At 48.1% G+C, this 20,203-nt stretch overlaps 3 protein-coding genes across 3 annotated transcripts; 1 reads left to right on the top strand and 2 right to left on the bottom strand.

Annotated features, from left to right (window-relative positions):
• Nucleotides 1-345: 345 nt before the first annotated feature.
• On the bottom strand, nucleotides 346-17,717 carry LOC6527649 (protein purity of essence). Its single transcript, XM_002088699.4, has 13 exons — nucleotides 17,546-17,717; nucleotides 17,260-17,354; nucleotides 16,713-17,125; nucleotides 14,215-16,381; nucleotides 13,623-14,150; nucleotides 7,569-13,554; nucleotides 7,309-7,513; nucleotides 6,562-7,254; nucleotides 4,836-6,505; nucleotides 4,287-4,769; nucleotides 2,274-4,218; nucleotides 621-2,217; nucleotides 346-551 (listed from the first exon to the last, which is right to left on the bottom strand). The coding sequence occupies exons 1-13, from the start codon at nucleotides 17,662-17,664 to the stop codon at nucleotides 469-471; spliced, it is 15,984 nt and encodes a 5,327-aa protein (XP_002088735.2). The 5' UTR covers nucleotides 17,665-17,717; the 3' UTR covers nucleotides 346-468.
• Nucleotides 17,718-17,981: 264 nt separating this feature from the next.
• On the bottom strand, nucleotides 17,982-19,004 carry LOC6527650 (mediator of RNA polymerase II transcription subunit 20). The gene has a single exon (XM_002088700.3). It carries the CDS (start codon nucleotides 18,907-18,909, stop codon nucleotides 18,151-18,153), a length of 759 nt encoding a protein of 252 aa, XP_002088736.1. The 5' UTR covers nucleotides 18,910-19,004; the 3' UTR covers nucleotides 17,982-18,150.
• A 65-nt stretch (nucleotides 19,005-19,069) lies between these two features.
• On the top strand, nucleotides 19,070-20,113 carry LOC6527651 (TBP-related factor). The gene is made up of 2 exons (XM_002088701.4): nucleotides 19,070-19,294; nucleotides 19,366-20,113. The coding sequence occupies exons 1-2, from the start codon at nucleotides 19,140-19,142 to the stop codon at nucleotides 19,883-19,885; spliced, it is 675 nt and encodes a 224-aa protein (XP_002088737.1). The 5' UTR covers nucleotides 19,070-19,139; the 3' UTR covers nucleotides 19,886-20,113.
• Nucleotides 20,114-20,203: the final 90 nt, after the last annotated feature.

Raw genomic sequence — 20,203 nt, 5'->3', positions numbered from 1 at the left:
TATTTCGAATATTTCCTAGCTGCACATCACAAACGAACAAAATCCTACAGAATCTTTCCTAATCTCTGTAACCAAATGGTTGTAAGAAATTCTCACTATATCGATTTAGTTTAGAATTTCCTCCCTACAATGTGGTACTATTTTTGTATATTTGAGTTAACGAAATTAGAACAAATTTTTAGAACTGATGTATATTAGAAATTAATCAATTCGTCCCGTTTTGCAATATATTTATACCCTATTTTATTATTTGTATTTGTTTTTTTGCAATAAAGAAGATATAATATATATATAAACTACTGACTTTGGCTTTAATTCTCAGCGTCATAAATACAAAGGCTTAAATTCATTGTGCAAACGAATAATTTTTATTGATTAGATATTTAGTATGTGATAAATATAAATTTATGCTGTATGTTTATATATATGCAAGCAATCGCTTAGTTGGTTAGAAACGACGATTGCATTTTAACTAGAGCTTGATGTTGAAGGCAGGGCGGCGAGGATTTCTTCGATGAAGCTGTCCGGCTGCTCGATCAGATGCAGAAGACCTAAGAAATTAAAAAAAATTAAATTAAATAACAAAATTTTAATACAGTTAGTTGCTAGGGAACACTCACCTGCCACATCACAGAACTCTGCAAAGGAAGTGCACGGCAGGAACTCCTCCGTTAGGGTCTGCAGGATGTTGTCCGTGGACTTGAGCAAAGCCTCATCATTCTTTCGAAGATAGTCGAACAGCGAAATCGGCCAATCCTCCTCCTTGGGCGTGCTTACCGTCTTGAACAGGTTGTTGTAGATCAAGTCCACCAGTGCCCACATCATAAGGAAGGGCTTGTACACATTGTACGCCTTGGCCTGGCGATCTGCCGGCGTTAACAACGCCTTGCACAGCACGGCGGGTGAGACGTGACGACCCTGGGCCACTGCAATCATCCTCTTCATATGAGCTAGCTTATGCTTATTCCATAGCTCGCGACTGTGCAGTGAGAGCGAAATGGTTGCCATAAACAGCGGACCATCCACTTCGTATCCGCATTCCAACCACTTCTCGCTGGGCGCGGCCTGCAAATATGTTAGTAGAGTCTTGCTGTCCCTTGCCGCTGATCGCGACGAAAGCAGCAGATAGACTGAGTAGAAGAGCAGGTAGGGTACAAAGTGCATGTTTGATTGTGGACCGCCTCCGCCGGCATCGTCGTGGAAGCTGCGTTCCCAAGCAAACCGAACCAACAGCAGCTTCAAGTCATGCACACTGCTTGTGTAGGAGATGTCGCAGCGCTGGGTACTCTCCTGCATATAACTGCTGTGGCGGGTCATGCAAGCGGAGAAGGCCGCCTCTCCAACGGCGGGTCCCCAAAGAGGCAGCAGTCCATTGCATCTAGTGTTGGCGTTTTGCAAACTAGCCCGCTCCCATTCATCCCTGCCACGCGTCAATCGTATGGCTGATGTGTGGCAGTCTACATGGACCACATTGAAGTGTGTAACGGTGGTGTAGCCAATGGTTTTCCTCGACTTCAGCTCAAACTCCTCGACATTGCAGCGCTTGGTGAAGGTGTAGATACCAAGCACCTTGTCCGGCTGGCAGGCGTATCCCTCGCGACAAATAAAGCAAGTCAGTCCCGTTTCGTCGCGCAGTTTTTCGATCTTTTGCAGAATGGAGCCCTTTGCGGTCACCTGGCCCTTTTCGTTCGTGCGCATTCCCAACGCGTCCAACTGTTTTTCTCGCGTCGCCATAGCCAGCCGCTTCTTCTCGGCCCTGGTGAAGTCACGCACTTGCTGCACCCTCGCTGCTGTCGCCGCATCCGTGGAGAGTGCTTCCAGAAGGTTCTCCGCCAGACTGCCCACATGCTCATCGCTGGATACTTGTTCCAGGCGATGAATAATGGGTATAATGTCCTTGCTAATGGCCACCTGAGTTGCCTCATGATGATTTGAAAGGCCGGTAAGGAAGCGAAGAATATACTTTAAGCTTGGTCGCGAGATGAATTCCTTCAGCTCATCGGAGTCGGTTCGCAGGAGAGTGGGTTTGACACAAGGTGCATGCTCGGTGATATAGGCTAGCGACCGCTCCACGATGCCTAGACTTACTATGTAGTCCTTGAGGGTGCCGCCAATGCAGTTGTGCTCAATTTGGTTAGTCAGCACGCAGAAGAGTTCCAGCTTGAACTCCTCTTCAGGTGTACGCTCGTTGTCAAAGCGTTTAAAGTTTAAAGTGTCCTGGAAGAGAAAAAGTTATTAATCCCTATACATACAATAAAGATGTAACCTCTCACCTTGAAATGCTCGCAAAGAAGGGCCATCTTCACCTCGTTGCCATAGACCAAAGCGGCCAGGACCCGAATGAGATGGCGCAGCACGGAAGGATTGTTTCTAACGTTCGGACAGTCTGTGCACGATATTAGGGCGCTCACATACTCCGGTCCACCGAATGTCAGGGAGAACTGCAGGAACGAATCCAACGTATCGCTGGCCGCCTTCGAGAGTATCGTTTCCATGATCTCCAATAACTGCTCGGTAACTGCCGACTGAATCGAATCGTTCTCCGACTGCAGACACATTTGAAGCACCTTAAGCAGCGTGTTAATGGCTCCAATCTCGGGCTGGCAAAGCACCTCTTGGCAACGGCGCACTTTCACACAAATGAGGAAAAGCTTTAGCAGTACTTGGATAAGTTCTCGGTTGCGCGAAATGCGCTGCAGGCTGCCAATCCTGTCCAACATTACGCGCAGGCCGTTGCAATCTGCCAGCACATTGGCCATGCGATACAGCTGCTCGGTGTCCACCTGCTCCTGGCTTTTGTTGTTCAGCGTTTCCACAAATTCCTCTGTGGCGTCTCCTAGAAGACCGCGCATGCGGTAAACAATTCTCATGGCATCTCGGTCTCCTCCTTCAGCTAACCAAACCTTCTTGTACACATCCTTGACGGGCAGATCCAAGCTAATTATCTTGTTGTTGACCAGCAATTCCATGCCGTTATCATCCTCCAAGAGGGCGATCAGTTCACAATCCGTACATATCTTATTCTTCACATCCCGCATCAGTGGACCCAATCCCATTTCACTCGAGGGATAAGGATTACCCAGCATGCGTCCTTGCAGGAAGTCCTCCTGCTGGGGATCCTTCTCTAAGGTCATATAGAACTCGCTTTCGTCGTGCTCCTCGGGATGAATAATGGAATATAACCGCTCGAATATAAACACCGGTGTTTTAATGTCATTCATGCGGGTCTTCTCCACGGTGTCAATAAGGATTTCCATAAAGGCACGTGTCTCCTCCTCAGTTCCGCTGGTCATGTCCTCTAGCATCTCTAACAGCTTCTCCTGGGCGTCGTCGATAAGTCGCGTACGCTGCACCACTAAGCTCCTTAGGGCAAGATAGCTTTCCAGGACTGGCCCCAGCATGCGAGTCTTATAGGTTCTGCGGATATTCGGACACTCTAGAAGTAGCCACAACAATTCCACATACTGGCGCAGGGCATATCCCAAGGATAAATCTGAAGAAAGCGAGTGCTCCTCCATGCGGTGCACCTTGCTTATTTCAATTGCCAGAAGCTGTGAGATTTGACTTAATACTCCCTTCAGGACCAAATACTGCAGCCAGGGCTGCTCAGTGGCCATGCTCTTGTACAACATTAAGTACTCTGCACTGGCCTCGCCTGCTTCGCCTACATGTTTCAGGAACGAGGTCAGCATGTTTAGAGCCTGTTGCCTGCGTTCGTTAGTCCTGCTTAAACTACTGAGCAAGGAGCAGGCCAGCTGGCGACCGAATCTGGAGTTTGCATTAAACAGCAACGGTTGTATCCACTTGGCATTAAAAACTAGTGGCTTAATCACACGTTGCTTGTCCAGCACCCGTTCCCGCCAGCGTTTTCCGTACTTTTCGCTGAGGAAGGCGGCTCGCACCTCTCGTCTGGTCTTCGGCGGCGCTTCTGGTACACCTGATCCGCCTGATACCGGTACGGGCTGATCCTTGGCGTTCTTTTGCTTAGCCTGGCTGTTTGAAGGCATCCGTTTGCTCCACGCTGCGTATTCATGATTACGGTCCGAGTTTAGCCAGGCCCTATAGTCCACTGTGTTGCCTTCAAGCATCTTCATACTACACAAGTCTGTAGTGGCCACCTTCTGATTGGGCTTACTGCTTGGCAGCACCGGGCAGATGAGATTCTGCATGATACGCAGGCAGGGGTGCAGTACAGATGTTACAGGACCACGAGGCAACCTGTAGGAAGAATTTGATAAAATCAATTTAAATTATATGCCTGCATATTATAGAAAAAGAAAACATACCTGCAGTTGCTAATAAACAGCTCAAAGATGACCTTCAGCTTGTATTCCCAGCAGACGTCGTCCTGGCCCAAGAGCACTTCCAGAAGTGTCATTTCCTGATGCACAGCTGCCTCTAAACTTATCAGTGGAATCGATCCCATCAGTGCATTCTTTACTCTTGTAGTCACCAGCTGCAACAGATGCATGCATGCCTCGGCATTATCCTTAGTCAGCACAACCAGCAGGTTGCGGACTTCTTCCTGAATTTGGGGAGTGCCACGTCGCAGGTTGTGCTCAGCCAGCTCACTGACGAGTCCCTGACTGTACAAGCCCACGCGACAATCGTAATTGTAAGCCATGGCTCGGAGAAGCGTCAGACACTGTTCGGTAGATGCCAATGCACAGCCGTAGCAGCGATTTGTGGTGGGATTCTCGGCACCGGTTGCCGAGCCGGGATTAATCGGCGGCTGGTCCTGCTGTTGACGATCGTAGGCCACAAGTTCGCTAAAAAGTAAGGTCAAGTAAAATAATGTTTATCTAAAATGCATAATCTAAATTCAATGATAGTACCTTCGACATGCCTTGACCTTCTGAACGATCTTGCTTAGCTCCTCAAAACTGGTGCGCGATTCCACGCAGTATTTCTGGGCGAGCAGCTGTATAATCTTGTTCACTTGCGATGTGCTGTGCACGCTGGCCATGTTGTCCTCCACCATTCGGTCACTGCTACGGTGCTCGGCCACCTTTTGAATAAGAAGCTCCAGCATTTGCTTGTTGGTCAGCAGCTGACGATAGATTCTATCGGCTCGTTCTAGAGAGCTATGAATCAGGGAAACGGTCTTGACCCGATCCTCTGCTGATTCAATGGGATCAACAGCGCAGCAAACGCGGGCGTACATGCTGAAATCAAATTTGGCATATTTGCAGAAGCCACATGAGTGGCACAGGAAGGGGTCCTTCTCATCGTAGTTAATTGCCCGACATTTGTGGCATTGGAACACGTTCTCACCGCAATTTCCACAGACTCCCGGATAGGCCGGCACTGCTGCACTACATCGTGGACATTGTAGATTCTCACTGGAGCCACTCACAGTTTCAAAGAAATCAGCAAACTCGATCATCAAATTGCATGCAGTGATTGGTAGTGGAAAATCGATCTTCAATTCGGTTTGAGCCGATTGCAGAGATACTGAGCGGGCTTTGTGCCACAGAGCTGGGCGATTCTTTAGCTCCACTACCGCCTGGACACTGCGGTTGTTGTAGTAAACATTAATGGTCCTCACCATCTTGGTTCGCTTTAGGTCGGCAATCCTAACGATCAACTTGGAAATAGTATGGCATTGGACTAGCTTGTAAATCATTGTGGTTGTCGTGTACTTCGAGTCTGATTTAACTGATGGCAACTTTATATTGGCCATCGGCACCTCTGGATTGTTGCACACTAAACATGGCTCCGATTCGAGATAATAACCATTTACTTGAAGAATCGACTCCAAGGTGGTGTATATTGGGGCATTTGGATGCTTGCAAAGCAATTCGTTCTGCTGCCGCAAAACATCCACAGCGCGGGAAACAAACTCAGGCAGTCGCTCTGTGATACTTCTGGTACTAAGTGTCAGATATCCCAATAGATCCACAAACTGCGCTGTCCTCCGGCCGTAAGTGGGCACCAAAGGCCACAGGTTCCAAAATATGTTCAGAAGTTTCTCCCGCTGCCGTTCATTAGCATGTTCAAAGAGTCCGGTCATAAATGAGTGGGCCTGCCATCTCAGCTGACTAATGTTGTTCTCCAACAGGAATATCCTCACAAACCTGATTATTAGCGCATCGCATGCGTATCTGAAGATTTGGTGTACAAAAGTACCACACTGGGCAGGATCGAATTTGGAGTAGTAGGCGTCTGTATCCTCGCTCTTCTCCCGATCGGTTCGAAGTTTTCCGGAGGAAGACGAAGTCGATGGCTGTGGCTGCGGCTGTGCCTGCTTAGATCCACTAGGAGCGGGTAAGTTGCAAACGGCCGCCTGCAGCAATTGTATAATAATCGGCGACACACCATCGTCCAACTGGTAACAGGCGATTTCCATCAGCATGGCCAAGGCATCTTCATGAACGACGCAGAACTTCTGCCAGTTGCCGGTGCGCATTTGGCTGATCTCCTGGCAAGTGCGTAGGTGTTCCGTCAGCTCCACCAGTGCATCGTAAGAAAGCATTGGGGGATTGGCGTTGTAGGGAGCACCAGTCTGAAAAATAAACGACCATTAATGTCGTAAAAAGTAATAACAATATTCCAACTAACCTTGCTGCTGACAATGTTGCACACTCGTTTGACCACCCTGAAATGAGCGTCGAGGGAGTGACCGTCGCGATACATGCGGAACTTCTCCTTGCTGCCGCAAATGTACATGAGGAGCTTTCGCACTTGCCGGCGAAGCAGGGTGTTCAAGTTTAGCATCATGTACTCACAAAGTGTAAAGGTCATGGCTTCGCAGAATCCACTGTCGTAGTTATCCGGATGGGCGCTACTTAAGCGAAGGATCTGATACGGCAATCGCACAATAATTTCAGTAAGAAGTCCATCGTAAGATTCGAAGATATCCGGGTAATTTTTCAGATAGTTGTGCGGTATAAGTATGGATATGTCAGGTTTGGGACCATGTTTAATGGGTTTCAGTAGCTGAACTCCGGGACCTGAAGCTCCACCGCTGGCTTGTGCCGACTGTGAAGCTAGTCCGCCACCGGCTGCATAAGGATCTCCTAGCACATTCTTCCAGTGCACCAGAAGCGTGTTTAATGCTTCTAGGGCGTAAACGAATGCTCCACTCTTACTGAGAACGTTTGCTGTGGTACTGGCCACAAAGGAACTATTGTCCTTAAACTGATGCGGCGGCGATGTTGTTCCAGTCTGCTTTGACTTGGTTTTACCCATCATAACTCCGAACAGGGAAAGCAATGCCAGACGCACCTCATTGCCAGGACACTTTGTTTCCATCTGCAATTTACATGTTTAGGTAAAATTGTTTATAAATTATAAGATTATATTTACCCTAGAGGCAGCTCCCCGCTTTCCAATTTCCACATAGTCCACTAGGGCTGTTAGCAGATCCTGGAGCACTTGCTGATCCCGTTCATTGTTGCCATTCAGATCGGTGGTCAACATGAGTATAACCTGAATCAGTGGGATTGCCTGCAAGCCATTGCACAAGTCGAATGTTCCTAGATGTTGGATAATGCTCTCCAGCACAGCAATCCTATACAGGAACACAATTGTTATACAAAGTCAAATCTATTGAGTTCAGAACTTACCTGAGGTCATGTAGCTTGCTGAGCTTATCGTCCTCGTTTATTTCATTATCCTCACTGCTGCTCATGGCACTCAAAACAGCAACACCACCGGAGCCAGCAACGCCACTGGGTCCTGGCTGCTCTTGATCGTCCTTGGCGGAACCCTGACGAGGCGGCGAAGCGTTCGCATGGTCGCCGAAGTTGCTGCTTCTGGCGGATGTTCCACCAATACTCTCTACTCCGCTGCCACCACTCTCTGATCCACCGCTGCCAGCAGGTTCTGCAGGCGAAGTACGCAATGTCGATCCATCGGTTGCTACGTTAGAACCTTCGTCATCGTCAGATCCACCCAGGGAGACATTAGCAGCTGCGTTCACCGCTGCTGCCATGGCAGTAGCTTGACGCATGCCCTGAAGATTGGCCAATCCTTGCTGAAGAGATTGCAGGGCGTTTGCATCCCCGCCGTGCTGTTGGAGACTCAAAGCGATGGCAATATCCATGATGGCCTCATCGTCGGCATCTTCGGGCAGGCCGAGTAAGCGAGGGAAGCCGCCACCCATGAATGCCTCCAGATTGAGCATCTGCTGCTGACTGACACCTGCTACACCAACTGCACCACCTTCTGCGTCTGCACCACCTTCGGGTAAGCCGCCTCCTCCGACTGCAGCATCAACAGCAACGGCAGCTGCCTCCTCAATGATATCACTTGCAGCTGATGCAGCCACTGCTTGCAGTGCTTGCATGGCGGACGTAGAGGGAGTCGGAGTCGAGCACGTGGGGGGCGTAACTATAGCCACCTTTCTGCGCTTCAATCTTGGACTGAGCAAAAGGATTAGGGCCTCCTTGGCGCTGTGGCTAATCACACTGGCATCATGCTTGAGCAAATCGATGAAGTACTTGGTCATGCGACCAACCTGTCCAGGATCGGCCAAGGCAAATCCGAACATAATCTCTACCAGACAGTGGACAATGGTCTCCGCCTGGCACAAGCCTCGCTTCACAATATTCACGGGCTCGTCTAGTGCCGGCGTAACCTTATGTAACTCCAAGACAAATCCCATGAGGGTTGGAACAATATCGTAGTTGTTCTCAGCGCAGATCTTCGCTAGCGATTGTGGACGCGCGTTCGCAATGCCACGGACGAGGAGAATTAGGCGGTAGAAAGCCTCAGGATCGATCTCCCTTAGAGATTCAAGTTTTTCAAGCTTGGGCTGCATGGACTGCAGTTCTCCATGTACAAACTGTAGAAGCACTCCATCCTTGTAGTTGTGGTACGATGCTCTTGTTCCGTATAGAGTGGCCAAAACGTAGCGAGCCTGGGTCTGAACAGGATTGGGCGTGGGCAGAAGCAATAGGGCACTCGCTGTCTTAACTGCCTTTTGACGCATAGGTGCAGGCACTGCAGATCCCAACAAGTGCAGAGCACAATCCATCACTTCCAGAAGGTGATTAACCATTCGATCCAGTTGAGTAATGCAGTTGAATCCTTCTCCAAAGCTAGCGCTACTTGCCTGCGAGGAAGATACTGCTGGCGCACTGGATCCTGGAACAGTAATATCCTCGCTGTCGTCGGGCCAGCCCACCAGCTCTTTAGACTTTCCATAGACTTCAATGCAATCCAGTAATGTCACATGCTCCGGATCCGGTGCTTTAGCAAACACGACTTTCAATAGTTTGTCTGACTGAAGCATTTCTTCCCGAGTCAGCGGGATATCGAACCAGCGTGCTCTCCTAACCGGTGTGGGAATAGTGCGTCCCAGAATAGTCACAGATTGGGGCGCACGCTGTACATCCTGAGTTCCAATTAACACTCTTACTCCCACGATTACCACATTGGGATCATTATTGATCACCTCCAGCGTAAAGCCATTCGTTCGGGTGCTGGCCACAAACATTCCCGTTGAGAAGAGACGCGTCTTTAGTTTTTGTTTGTTGTAGATCTGAAGCAGATCATTGCCTCCGAATTCCACATCGGCGAGCATGTTGCAGTGCTCGAAAAAGTCAATTGGGAAAACGGGCTGACCTCCAGCAGTGAGTTGCTTCTGCTGTTGGCTTGCCTTCCTGCTGCTCAACTTTCCAGATGCTGTATTAGATTTGGACTTTGAAGTCGAACTAGGTCCTCCCTTAGCCATTAAGGTTGACGAGTACAACTGATTTCCAAATGGCTGTACCTGCGGCGATAGCCAGAAGCTAGTGTACTCCGGTTGAGCGGAGAAGATCCTCAAGCTTCCATCCTCGCAGAGCAGCAAAAGCGTAGTTTTTTCGACGCCGGCCACCGCATGACGAATGCCTACCACATCCATGATACGCGATTTGGCCGATTGTGCCTTTATCTCTTGCAGGTAAATCCGTTCAGGGGTTATCATCAATATAATCGGGTTATTCGATGTTTGCATGCTGGCGTAAACCAATCCTGGGTGCCCTGTAACCTCTGTCCATTGTACGAGAGGCTGCAGCGGCCCCTTCGAAGCTGACTTACTAGCCGAATTGGTGTCTAGATGGTATATTCCCTTCACGCCCTCATTCACATTGGTGAGTGGTGAAAAGAAGCTTCGTCCAGAAGAGTAACTGTAGAACAGCAGTTGCAGGGTATGAGAATAGTAGATGGATACTCCACCACCTCCGACTTGTCCGCTTATATCCTTGATGTGTTGGTGGCTCAGCTCCAAGGTGTTGGTGACATAGAAATCGCCGTGTACCGCCAGACTCTGTTGATCCAACTGTTGGGTATAGATGTATCCGCTGCTTGCAAAGCTCAGCATATAGTAGTTGCCATCCTGGTACATAAACGTGCAGTCTCTGATTTTGCCAACGGCCACTAGGTAATAGTACTTTGGACTATATGTATCCACTGCCAAATCATAGATCTTTACATAATCAGAAGTGACAATGGCCAGAAGAGTCTGCGAGCCAGGCAACCACACAGCTTTCTTAATGTAGTTTCCGTTTTCTAGTTGGGGACTCACTACAATGTGTTCGTTAGTACTGCCGCTGCTTGAGAAGGTGAGCACGTGACACTCTTTTAAGCCGCAAACTGCAAGACAATCCTCATTGCACGGATTGGCAGCAAGGGAGAGAACCGTGCAGGCAATAGGTGCAGAACTCAATTGCGTTAAAGTTAACTTTCTTTTTGAGGCATCTGCCTGCTTTAACAGAGCCGAGAGCTGGAGGATGGTCACCTTTCCCTTCTCATGGGATACAGCCAACTGTTGACGACGTCCATGTGGCGAGGACAAGCAGCAGAATGCAACACGGCGTACAACTCCGGATGATATTAGGTGCTTTATAGTCTGACCCTGATCGCCGGAATAGTTCATGCGAACATTCTCAAAGGCACCTTCCTGTGAGCCCAAGGTTGCAAACATTAGTTGATCAGTCACCTGAAAGCTCTGTTCAAGCTGATGGAGTCTCTCCAAGGCCGCTGTTGCTCTCTTGTGGCAGCCGACAATGGAGTACAGTGTACAGTTTTCGTTTATAGAGGGAAGCAACACGTCAAAATACTCTAGGATGCATCGTACGACCAGCAGCCACTGATCCTGGTGCTGAAGGGTCTCTCTATATGGCTCCAACAGCTTGGTAAGCACTGCGATCCGTTCGTTAGTCAATGAATCCTTTCGCGTTGGTACCGGCTGGCTAACTGGTGGGCTGCTCCTCTTCTTTCCAGCGAGTAAGCTCATGTGGGAAGGTAGGTAGCTGCCAATTCCAGCTGAATCTCTGACCTCACTGCTACCCAAACGCCTACTTAACGCCTGACAGGATCCGTCCTCCTTGGCTCCGCAGTCACAGAAGAAATTTCCATATTTGGCGTAACTCACATCATGTCCCTTATGGCAAACCCTTGCGCACACGGAACAGACGCCAACTGTATTAATCATGTTGCAGGTATGACAGTGATACCAATGTTGGTTCATGAACTCCTTTTGTGTTTGCGAAAAGGTACACAGCTTGTTGTTCAGCGTGTCCTCGTCAGAATCGTCCAGCAACGAGTCCTGTTCGCCCTCCTCGGCTAGCTCGTCGTAGAGCTCATCAATATCGGTCTGTAGCTCATCATCCCACGGCGGGATATGTTGCCTACTGCCTCGGAAGCCGATGCTCTGCAGAAGCTCGCTTAGATAGCGCAGCTGGGCACTTACGTTCTCCGCATGTTTCAGATGTTTGTCCGGTAATTGCAATTTTGCCAGTTCCAGCCAAAGAAGGGTGGTATTAAACAAGGCGACATGCCCGCGTGCTGGACTGGCGTCAGCTAGAGTAATCATTATTTGGAGTACATCCGCAAAATCGCAGCCTTCTTGTGGTGGTGAAATTAATGTTTGTCCGAGCTGAAGCAAAGCTTGGAACAGTGGTGGAGCTATCTGCGATGCCTTGTTTTGATCCTTCACCAATGATTTTACGAAGCTTAAAAGCAGCGCACCATTTCGTTCGCTACCAGTGTGATCGCAGGCCTGTGAAGATTCTTCCGACGGATTCGGTTGAGCCGCCTGCCACAAACTCAGAATCTGAGAAGTATTGGCTGCAGCTCCACCCGCTCCTGGGACACTGTCTCCGCCTCCCGCTGCAGTTCCGCAATCGTACTCAATTTCCATGGGATCCAACTGGTCTGAGATACTCGGCATAGCCGAAACGGTGGCCATATTTGTTGGAGTCTGAGCATTGCTGCTGGAGCTGCTCGACGGCTGCAAAATGCTGGTGAGCATCCGGCAGGTGGTGTCTAATGCCTCGGAGGTGCTTACATCGGTACTCACATTCGGGCCGTAGATAATGTGGGCCAACCATTGCTTTAAACGAGCCACGTCAACTGTGGCCAGTTCCGAGAAGCACTCAACCAGATCTTCGTGCTGGAACTGAGACTCCGCTTGTAGGGATTGCTGGAATAGCCGGTTAACGAACTGCAGCATCTTACGCGCATAGCTGACAGGCAGACTAGTGCCGGTGAACGAGAGCAAAAGTGTGGTAAGACTGCCAGTGCGCTGATCTTTGAAAAACTGGCGCATGGCTTGAACTGCCACGGGCTTTTCCAGCATTTTGATCATAGTCTTAAGCACGGCGAACAGCATAGACTCATTAAACATAGCACGATCCTGATCAAGAGTAGCTGCGCCACTAGGCCCCGCAGCCTGGGGCTGACGAAGATCGGCAGCAAAATCCTTGAGCATGCGATAGCAATATCCAATCATGTGTTCATATAGCAGCAGCTTTTGAGCCTCCAGGGTCAGGCCACTGAGGATCTCCCGCAGACACTGCTCGCTTTGTCCTTGCAAGTAATCAGTTCGCATGTCCAGCATTGAGGCGATAAGCAAATGCTTTAGCTGAGCCTCTACTTCTGTGTTCCCGGTGCAATGTGGTAGCAGCAATTCGAACATATGCAGGATAGACTTTAAACAGTGCTTCAGGGTGTGCAAGGTAGAGTAATTGGATCCTCGTGTCAGCTCTATAATGTGAGAATCTACGACGTTCAAGGTATATGGTTCCACCGGATGTTGCTTTCCATCGAATGCGGAATCATTGACCATTAGGCACTTTGGCCACTCGTTTGCTATAAGTTGTTTGTCCTCGTTGGGCAAGAGTTTAAGAAAAGCTGCATGTAGCTCCAACATAATGGCTGGCTTATCGCTTACAACGGGCACAATCAGATTCAATACCTTCTCCGGTGTAGAGCTTGACAACTGCTTCAGCATCTGGCCACGCACGATCACCGAAAGCAATCGGTAAGAATCCATTAACTTCACTATAAGCTCGTTTACGAGTTGGTTATGCTTCTGCAGATCGCTCGGCAGCTTACCCTCCTCTTCCTGTTTTAATTTTTGATCATCAATCGATTCATTCGAAGAATACAGTTCCGGATCGTTTGACGATGAAGTTAAAGATGAAACCGCAGAGGACTGCTCGCCAGTGGCATCTTCGCTCTCTTTTCGCGGCCACTTGTAGCCCTCCTTGTTTGCCCAGGCTACCGCGTGCATGTGAGCCACCAAGGAATCAAAGAGGATGAGATCGGAAAGGCGTGGAGTTCCTGCAGATTGCATATTTTTTACGGATTATGGTTTTTATAAATCAAATTATACGATTTTTAGTACTTACCATTTCCATTCATTTGACTATTGAATGCTTCCACACCAAGAATTGTTTGCTTGAGACTATATTTGATATCGGCAGCTATATCGCCCACTTGACTCCACAACGTCTCAGCGTACTGGGTATACATTCCCTGCTTGATTAGGCTGCTAACCACTAGGTAGTGAGAACTGGCCAGGGGTAGCCGTATACTCCAGATCAGCGAGTGCAGATTGGGTGAGCGCTCTACCTTCAGCGACTCCACGTGAGATGTAGAGGGTGGCAAACCCAAAACGAGTTTCCATGCAATCGTAAAGCAATACTGCATAGCGCAAAGATTGTGCATGCTCGCTTCCTTATCCTTTTCCTTGGAATAGATAGACATGTCGGTGATGGAAAGTATGTCGGTCAAAGCATCCACCAGTAGCGGATATTTAAGCTTATCCGGTGTGCAGAGAATAAAGTTCCAGGCTAAACCATCCAGCTTGAATTCCTGAGCCCAGTAGCTTTTCTCGGGATCACCCATTACCAAAGAGTAAAACGTCGGGCGAATTGCTGAAAAATAAGATATTCAAGGTAGTAGAGAAGCGCTGGAATTCCAAGTTAAATTCTCACTTACATGAGCCATATTCACCGGCCGACTTTCGGAATTTTTCCTCAATATCTTGGCGGCAATAGGAATTCAGTTTGGTTCGACTGTTGAGCAGATCCGTAATCTTTTGGGTCTCTGGCATGCTGCTTACACTAAAAAGATTCCAGCGCACCTGGTCTAGCAATTCCGGAGGCGCATTGTACAAGTGCTTCATAAGATACTCCAAAAAGAGCAGCAAACGGGACAGCAGCATCATTTGGCTGTTTTTTACGGGTCTATCTCCGCTGATTCCACGACACACTTCAGCACAACGGATAACACCGCCTGCCGTTAGGAGCAGAATGGACTTCTTTTGCATCAGATTTAGCGAGTGGAATAGGAAAAGCAGCAATTGGGCGTGCTCGATGTTTAGGTCTTCATAGTCAGAATCACTGGCGGCATTCCAAGAGCAAACTCCTTCCACCAAAGTGTTGATAAGGCGATGCCACACAGACAAGCAGGCGGCTTCCTTCTCTTGTGTCGGCTTCAGCAAAAGGATTTGCACAAGTACGGACAGAGTACTTGGATACACTTGCAGAGGCCAGGTGTTTGTATCAGTCGACCACGGCGATATGGACAAGTGCTGCAGCAGATTTGACTGCAATTGTTCGGAGAGCAATGACGTGGAAATCAAATTGTGAATATAGCGGCCTGCAGCTCCCGAGAACCGAATCATCGAGGTCTGCCACTTGGTAGATGCTCCGGCAGAGGTTCCTGCTGTTGCACTAGCAGCTGGGGTATTTCCCGATCCCTGTTCGCTCTCATTTCGCATCACGTCACGGTCGAAATCTTTGATTATATTTGCCATTAAAAGCATTTGCTGATCACTGACTCCGGCCTTTACATAGCGCTGCATGTAGGCATGTCGATTGGCCAAAAATTGATCCAGAAAACAGAATATGTCTGCGGCCAAGTCTAGATACTCATGTGGCTCATCTAGCTTGGGTACCAGAGCGCTCTTCTGTTCTCCGCGCTCTTGTGTGGATGTGTTTGCATTATCATCATGGGTTTCTGGAGAAAGCGTTTCCTTAAACCAGTGCCCCAGGTAACTCTCACTGTCGTCCTCCTCGGAGTTGTCGGAACAGGAGAGCGAATCGTTAAAATAAGTCGTAGAATCTGAGTAGCTTATGGGTTCACATTCCGTGCGGTCCTTGGCGGAGGCGCGCCTTAAGGTGCAGGCCTTGCGATAAGCCACAGTGGCCAGGAAAGTGAAAAGTTGGTGCAGAGTGGCCGTATTTAGGACGCGCACAATCCTCTCCAGCGAACTGTAGTTTTGCAAAATATCAAACTGTGCGGGCTCCGGCAGCTCTGTGGATTCGAGACTCTGTCCGCATGCGGATTCAATTTTCAGATCATCAATTAGCTCTGATAGCAGTTTAATGCTGTGGTTGGCAATAGCTGCATTTAGTTCTCCAAATCCTTGCTGAACCTTAAAAAGGTTGACTCTGGCAATAGGTGTAGTAGGTGCGGTTCCAGCCTCACTTCCAGACTTGGTCGTTTTTGCTGCCGATTTGGATGCTGCCTCCGAGCTAGATCCACCACTTCCAGAGGCGCCCATTGCTCCTTGTATACCGCTAATAAGCAGCCAGCTGCCATAGCATAGATGGTTCTGATACACATGAATCCTGGCCGAAGCCTTGAACATGTCACCAATATGGGAGTAGATCTCTAAGGCCTTGTTCACTATGCTACAGGCCTGATCCTCAAAGTCATCATGGTCTTTGTTGGATTGCCCACCACTAGAACCTCCTCCTCCGCTTCCTTGACTAGTGGATGCAGTCTGTTTCTGGGAGCTGCTGGCCTGGCTCATACCGAGAACGCTGGTGGCTATTGACGTCAACACAGCGTTGTACAGCGCAGCAATGCCACACATTGAGAGTCGCGCAATCCTACTGGGAGTCAGTGGCTGCATCTCAATCAGGGCTTGGGCCTGACTCAAAATGGTGAGATCAGTAAGCATGTGATTCATGCTGGATTTAACTGCGGTGGCCTCCACTTGGGTTAGAGGCAAATAAAGCGGTTTGCCGCCGTTGATAGACTCCATATATTTGGATCGGTAACGATTCAGTATGGGCAGGCCAACGCACACATCCAGTAGGGTATCCACTCCATTTTGCTCCTGGAAGTACTCCACATTAGCCGCCAGGATTTGTTCCTGAAAGAAGTAAGCTTTTAATATTGTGTTCCTCAATTATAAGAAAATAATTTTACAGTGGAATAACTTGACAATAAATATTGGCTCATAGCTTTAAGATTGTTTATAGTCGCGCTAGAAGTCGACACAAGTATATCGGGTCTAATAAATATTTACATTAGGTAGAATGTTGCTTTTTAGTTTACACTATTGTTTAAAAAATGTTATGTTTACGCGTTAAAGGTTGGATTTCCTTCCTCTTACCTTACTCTATAAATAACTACTCTATAAACAACTGATCTGAACTATCGTAAAGAAGCTTTTAAACGAGGAGTAGAAAATATTTGCTCACAGTGCAGTCGGTGACCTCCTCGCTGAGTGGAACCCAAGTCATTTTGCCGGGCTCTAGGGGAGCAATCAGTTGCTGCAGAATAACCGAAGACAGGTCAGACCGGGATCGCTTAATCTCCGACTTGGGCGACTCCTTGTCGTTGCTGGCTCCGCTTCCAGACGAACTGCTGCTGGGCAGGATACTCTTGGTGGTGGACTCGGGATGCTTGCAGCTTTTGAGCACATTGGCCACCGCATTGTAATCGAACATGGTCGACGTCGCGGCTGTTGGGTTCTCCCGACCCTCGCAGAGCATCTTGAGGGCGCCCAGGAGCCACTTGGTTTCGTAGACGGACACCCTGGGCAGTCTGTAGATAATGAACCGGATGAGCACGGCGGTGGCATCTTGCAGCTGACAAATCTGCGTCTGGCAAACTGTAAAAGCCAAAGATGATATATGTACACACATATGTAAGGAACGCGAATGGCACAAGTGAATCACTCGATTCTTGGCCAAACATTTCTTTGTTTTGTTTTCTTTTGGCGAAAAATCATTAGGGTGCACTTACTTGTCTTAATTTGCATAAGTTTGTCCGCCGCCAGGGCCGCAAAGGCCGTGTAAAACTGCGTGAAATTGCTTTCCTCCTCGAAAAAGTCATGTTCGCTAAACAAATGACGAAGTAGAGTGTTGTTAGTTTATGAAAATTTAGAATTTTCAAAGCTTTTTCCTGTTTCGTCACCGGGGCGGCCATATTTAATTTTGCAAGTCACTTTTTGCACTTGCCAGTGGTACCCAAAAAATATTTTCCACTGCGCCATTCGCCAGGCGAAAAGTTCTAGATGAGCCGTACTTACCATCGCGTGATCGCTTTGAGCAGGTTAACCACTTCGTTCTTGTTTAAGGCTCCTGTACGATTCAGTAGCAGGGCTTTAACAACGGAATTCCAATCCGTTCCACCGCTGTGGGCCGACATTATTGTTTAAATTGTCGTCAATTTGCCCGAAAGTACTCGGCCTACTGTGTGGCCAGATTTGGTTGACGGTTAAACGTCGTGAAACCAGGGATACCACACAGCTTTAATTACATATGAATGCCCTGTTCCAATCAGCTGTAAATCAGATGTTTTCAAAACAAATTAAAAAATATATAAGATTTGAAAAATATGTACAAGCCATGAAATAGAACTAGTTTGTTTATTTTTATAGCTCATATATTTTTTATAGCTTATACATATAACTACATATTTCCGATTCTGTTCCGTAAAAGCTAAAAATTAGACAAGCCAATAAATCGAGCCAAATACTATTTATTACTTGTTGGCTTCAAATATTTAGAGTAAAAAAGTTATGCTCGCGTTAAAGTAATTATTATTGAATTATTAATTCTTTTTAATTATATTATCTTAATCAACTCGATCGGCTTCAGGTCCATCCGGTGGCTCCAACTTGACGTCTTCGGATCAGGGTCGATGTAAGCCCGCCACCGAATTAGACATGAGCACGCTCGGACCAACCTGTTGACCACCCGGTCCACTGCTCATGCCCCCCATAAGAGCGACATGCTTCCTATAGTTGGTGAACTGCTCCAGATATTGCTTCACGGTGTCCATTGGCTCGAAGATGTCGTTATGTTTGGCGTGCAGCTGCTGTTGGCCCATTGCCGTCATTATTGTCTGCGGAGCGAAATATGTGGGAAAGTCCTTTCCCACAGCAATGCCCAGGAATCCCTGCAGCACCTCGCGTATCATCTCCCAGCAGTAGGCTAGAATCACGCACGATTTGTACTCGATCTCGATGAGGATCCCCTTGAAGTGCTCCATCATGGTGACGGATCCAAGTTTAATAACAAAATCACCGTACTCGAAACGAGCGCCACGGGACTCGATTTTGGTCTGTTTTTTGGAGGTGAAGGTGTTGGTCATCTTGAGCATGAGCAGATCGAAGATGTTATCGGCGACAATGGCCACCTGTTTGCCTGTGCCGTTGTCGATGATGGAGAACGTGGAGGCGGGATACTCGGAGTTGTGCAGAACGTGAACGGCGCGCCCAGGTGCTCCATTGTGCGGCTGCGGCGTCGAGATGAATGTTTCGCAGTCCACCAGAAATTGGCCGGCATGTGTGGCGCCCAGTGCGAGCAGACGCTTGCTCAGCTGATCGATTATGTGCGCACCCGATTTGCCTTCGGGCAAGGGATATGGTTGCAGTACAGTTACGCCCATACTTTAAACTATATGACCAGTTTTCAGTTTTATAAATATTGTTTACAAATTTCGCAAGCTAAAAGTGTCCAGTGTGACCAGGGCTAACTTTTAAGTCATCATATAAGTAACCGCTAACCGCTTGTCAAAAAAAAAAATACCAAATGCCAAACCGGCATATAATTTTCTTCAGCAATAGAATAGGGCAACACTGGCCACATCGCGTGCGGATTTGTTTATAAATTTTGGCCATGCAGTTTCACTTTAAAGTCGCGGACGCTGAAAGGGAGAGGGATAATGTGGCGGCGTCCAGCAACGCCGTCGCCAATCCGCATGCCGCCCTGCAGCCGCAGCAGCCTGTTGCCCTGGTGGAGCCCAAAGATGCACAGCATGAAATACGATTGCAGTTGGTTGACGACTTGCCAGGGGCACTTTGTGAAATAAATAGAAACCTATTGATGAATCCATAACTTGTAGGAATATCGTGGCCACCTTCTCGGTGAACTGTGAACTGGACCTTAAGGCAATCAACTCGCGCACCAGGAACTCGGAGTACTCGCCCAAACGCTTTCGGGGCGTCATCATGCGGATGCACTCGCCCAGGTGCACTGCCCTGATATTCCGAACGGGCAAGATCATCTGTACGGGTGCCCGTAATGAGATTGAGGCGGACATTGGATCCCGAAAGTTCGCCCGCATCCTGCAGAAGCTGGGATTCCCCGTCAAGTTCATGGAATATAAGCTACAGAACATTGTGGCCACCGTGGACTTGCGTTTCCCTATCCGCCTGGAAAACCTCAATCAGGTGCACGGCCAGTTCAGTTCCTACGAGCCGGAGATGTTTCCAGGCCTCATATACCGCATGGTCAAGCCGCGCATCGTTCTCCTGATCTTCGTCAATGGGAAGGTTGTATTTACGGGTGCCAAGTCGCGCAAGGACATCATGGACTGCCTGGAGGCGATATCACCAATTTTACTAAGTTTTCGCAAGACGTAGTTGGCTTTACGCATCCAACTGTTTATATTTAGCTTAGTTTTATTCCGTACAAACAAAACATTTTATATTTACCTTTACTTTTTTGTAAAAATTATAAAAGTCAGCAAAATGTTTTTACTGTACACTTACTTTTCGGCCTTACTAAACAATTTATTTATAATTTGTAATGAAACTTTTATTGTTTTAAATAAATATGTATACTTTAAAATATGATACACTGAAGGTAAAGCAATGCAATATATGTATAAACATTTTGCCGGGTGCGGGGTCTGGGGTGCAAAGCATTTATTCGCAATCCACATTCGGAATTTGTCCAAC

This window comes from Drosophila yakuba, chromosome 2L (assembly GCF_016746365.2).
Source record: "Drosophila yakuba strain Tai18E2 chromosome 2L, Prin_Dyak_Tai18E2_2.1, whole genome shotgun sequence".
Classification (NCBI taxonomy): Eukaryota; Metazoa; Arthropoda; class Insecta; order Diptera; family Drosophilidae; genus Drosophila; species Drosophila yakuba.
Note: the sequence above shows the minus strand (reverse complement) of the source record. Positions and strands in the feature narration are given on the sequence as shown.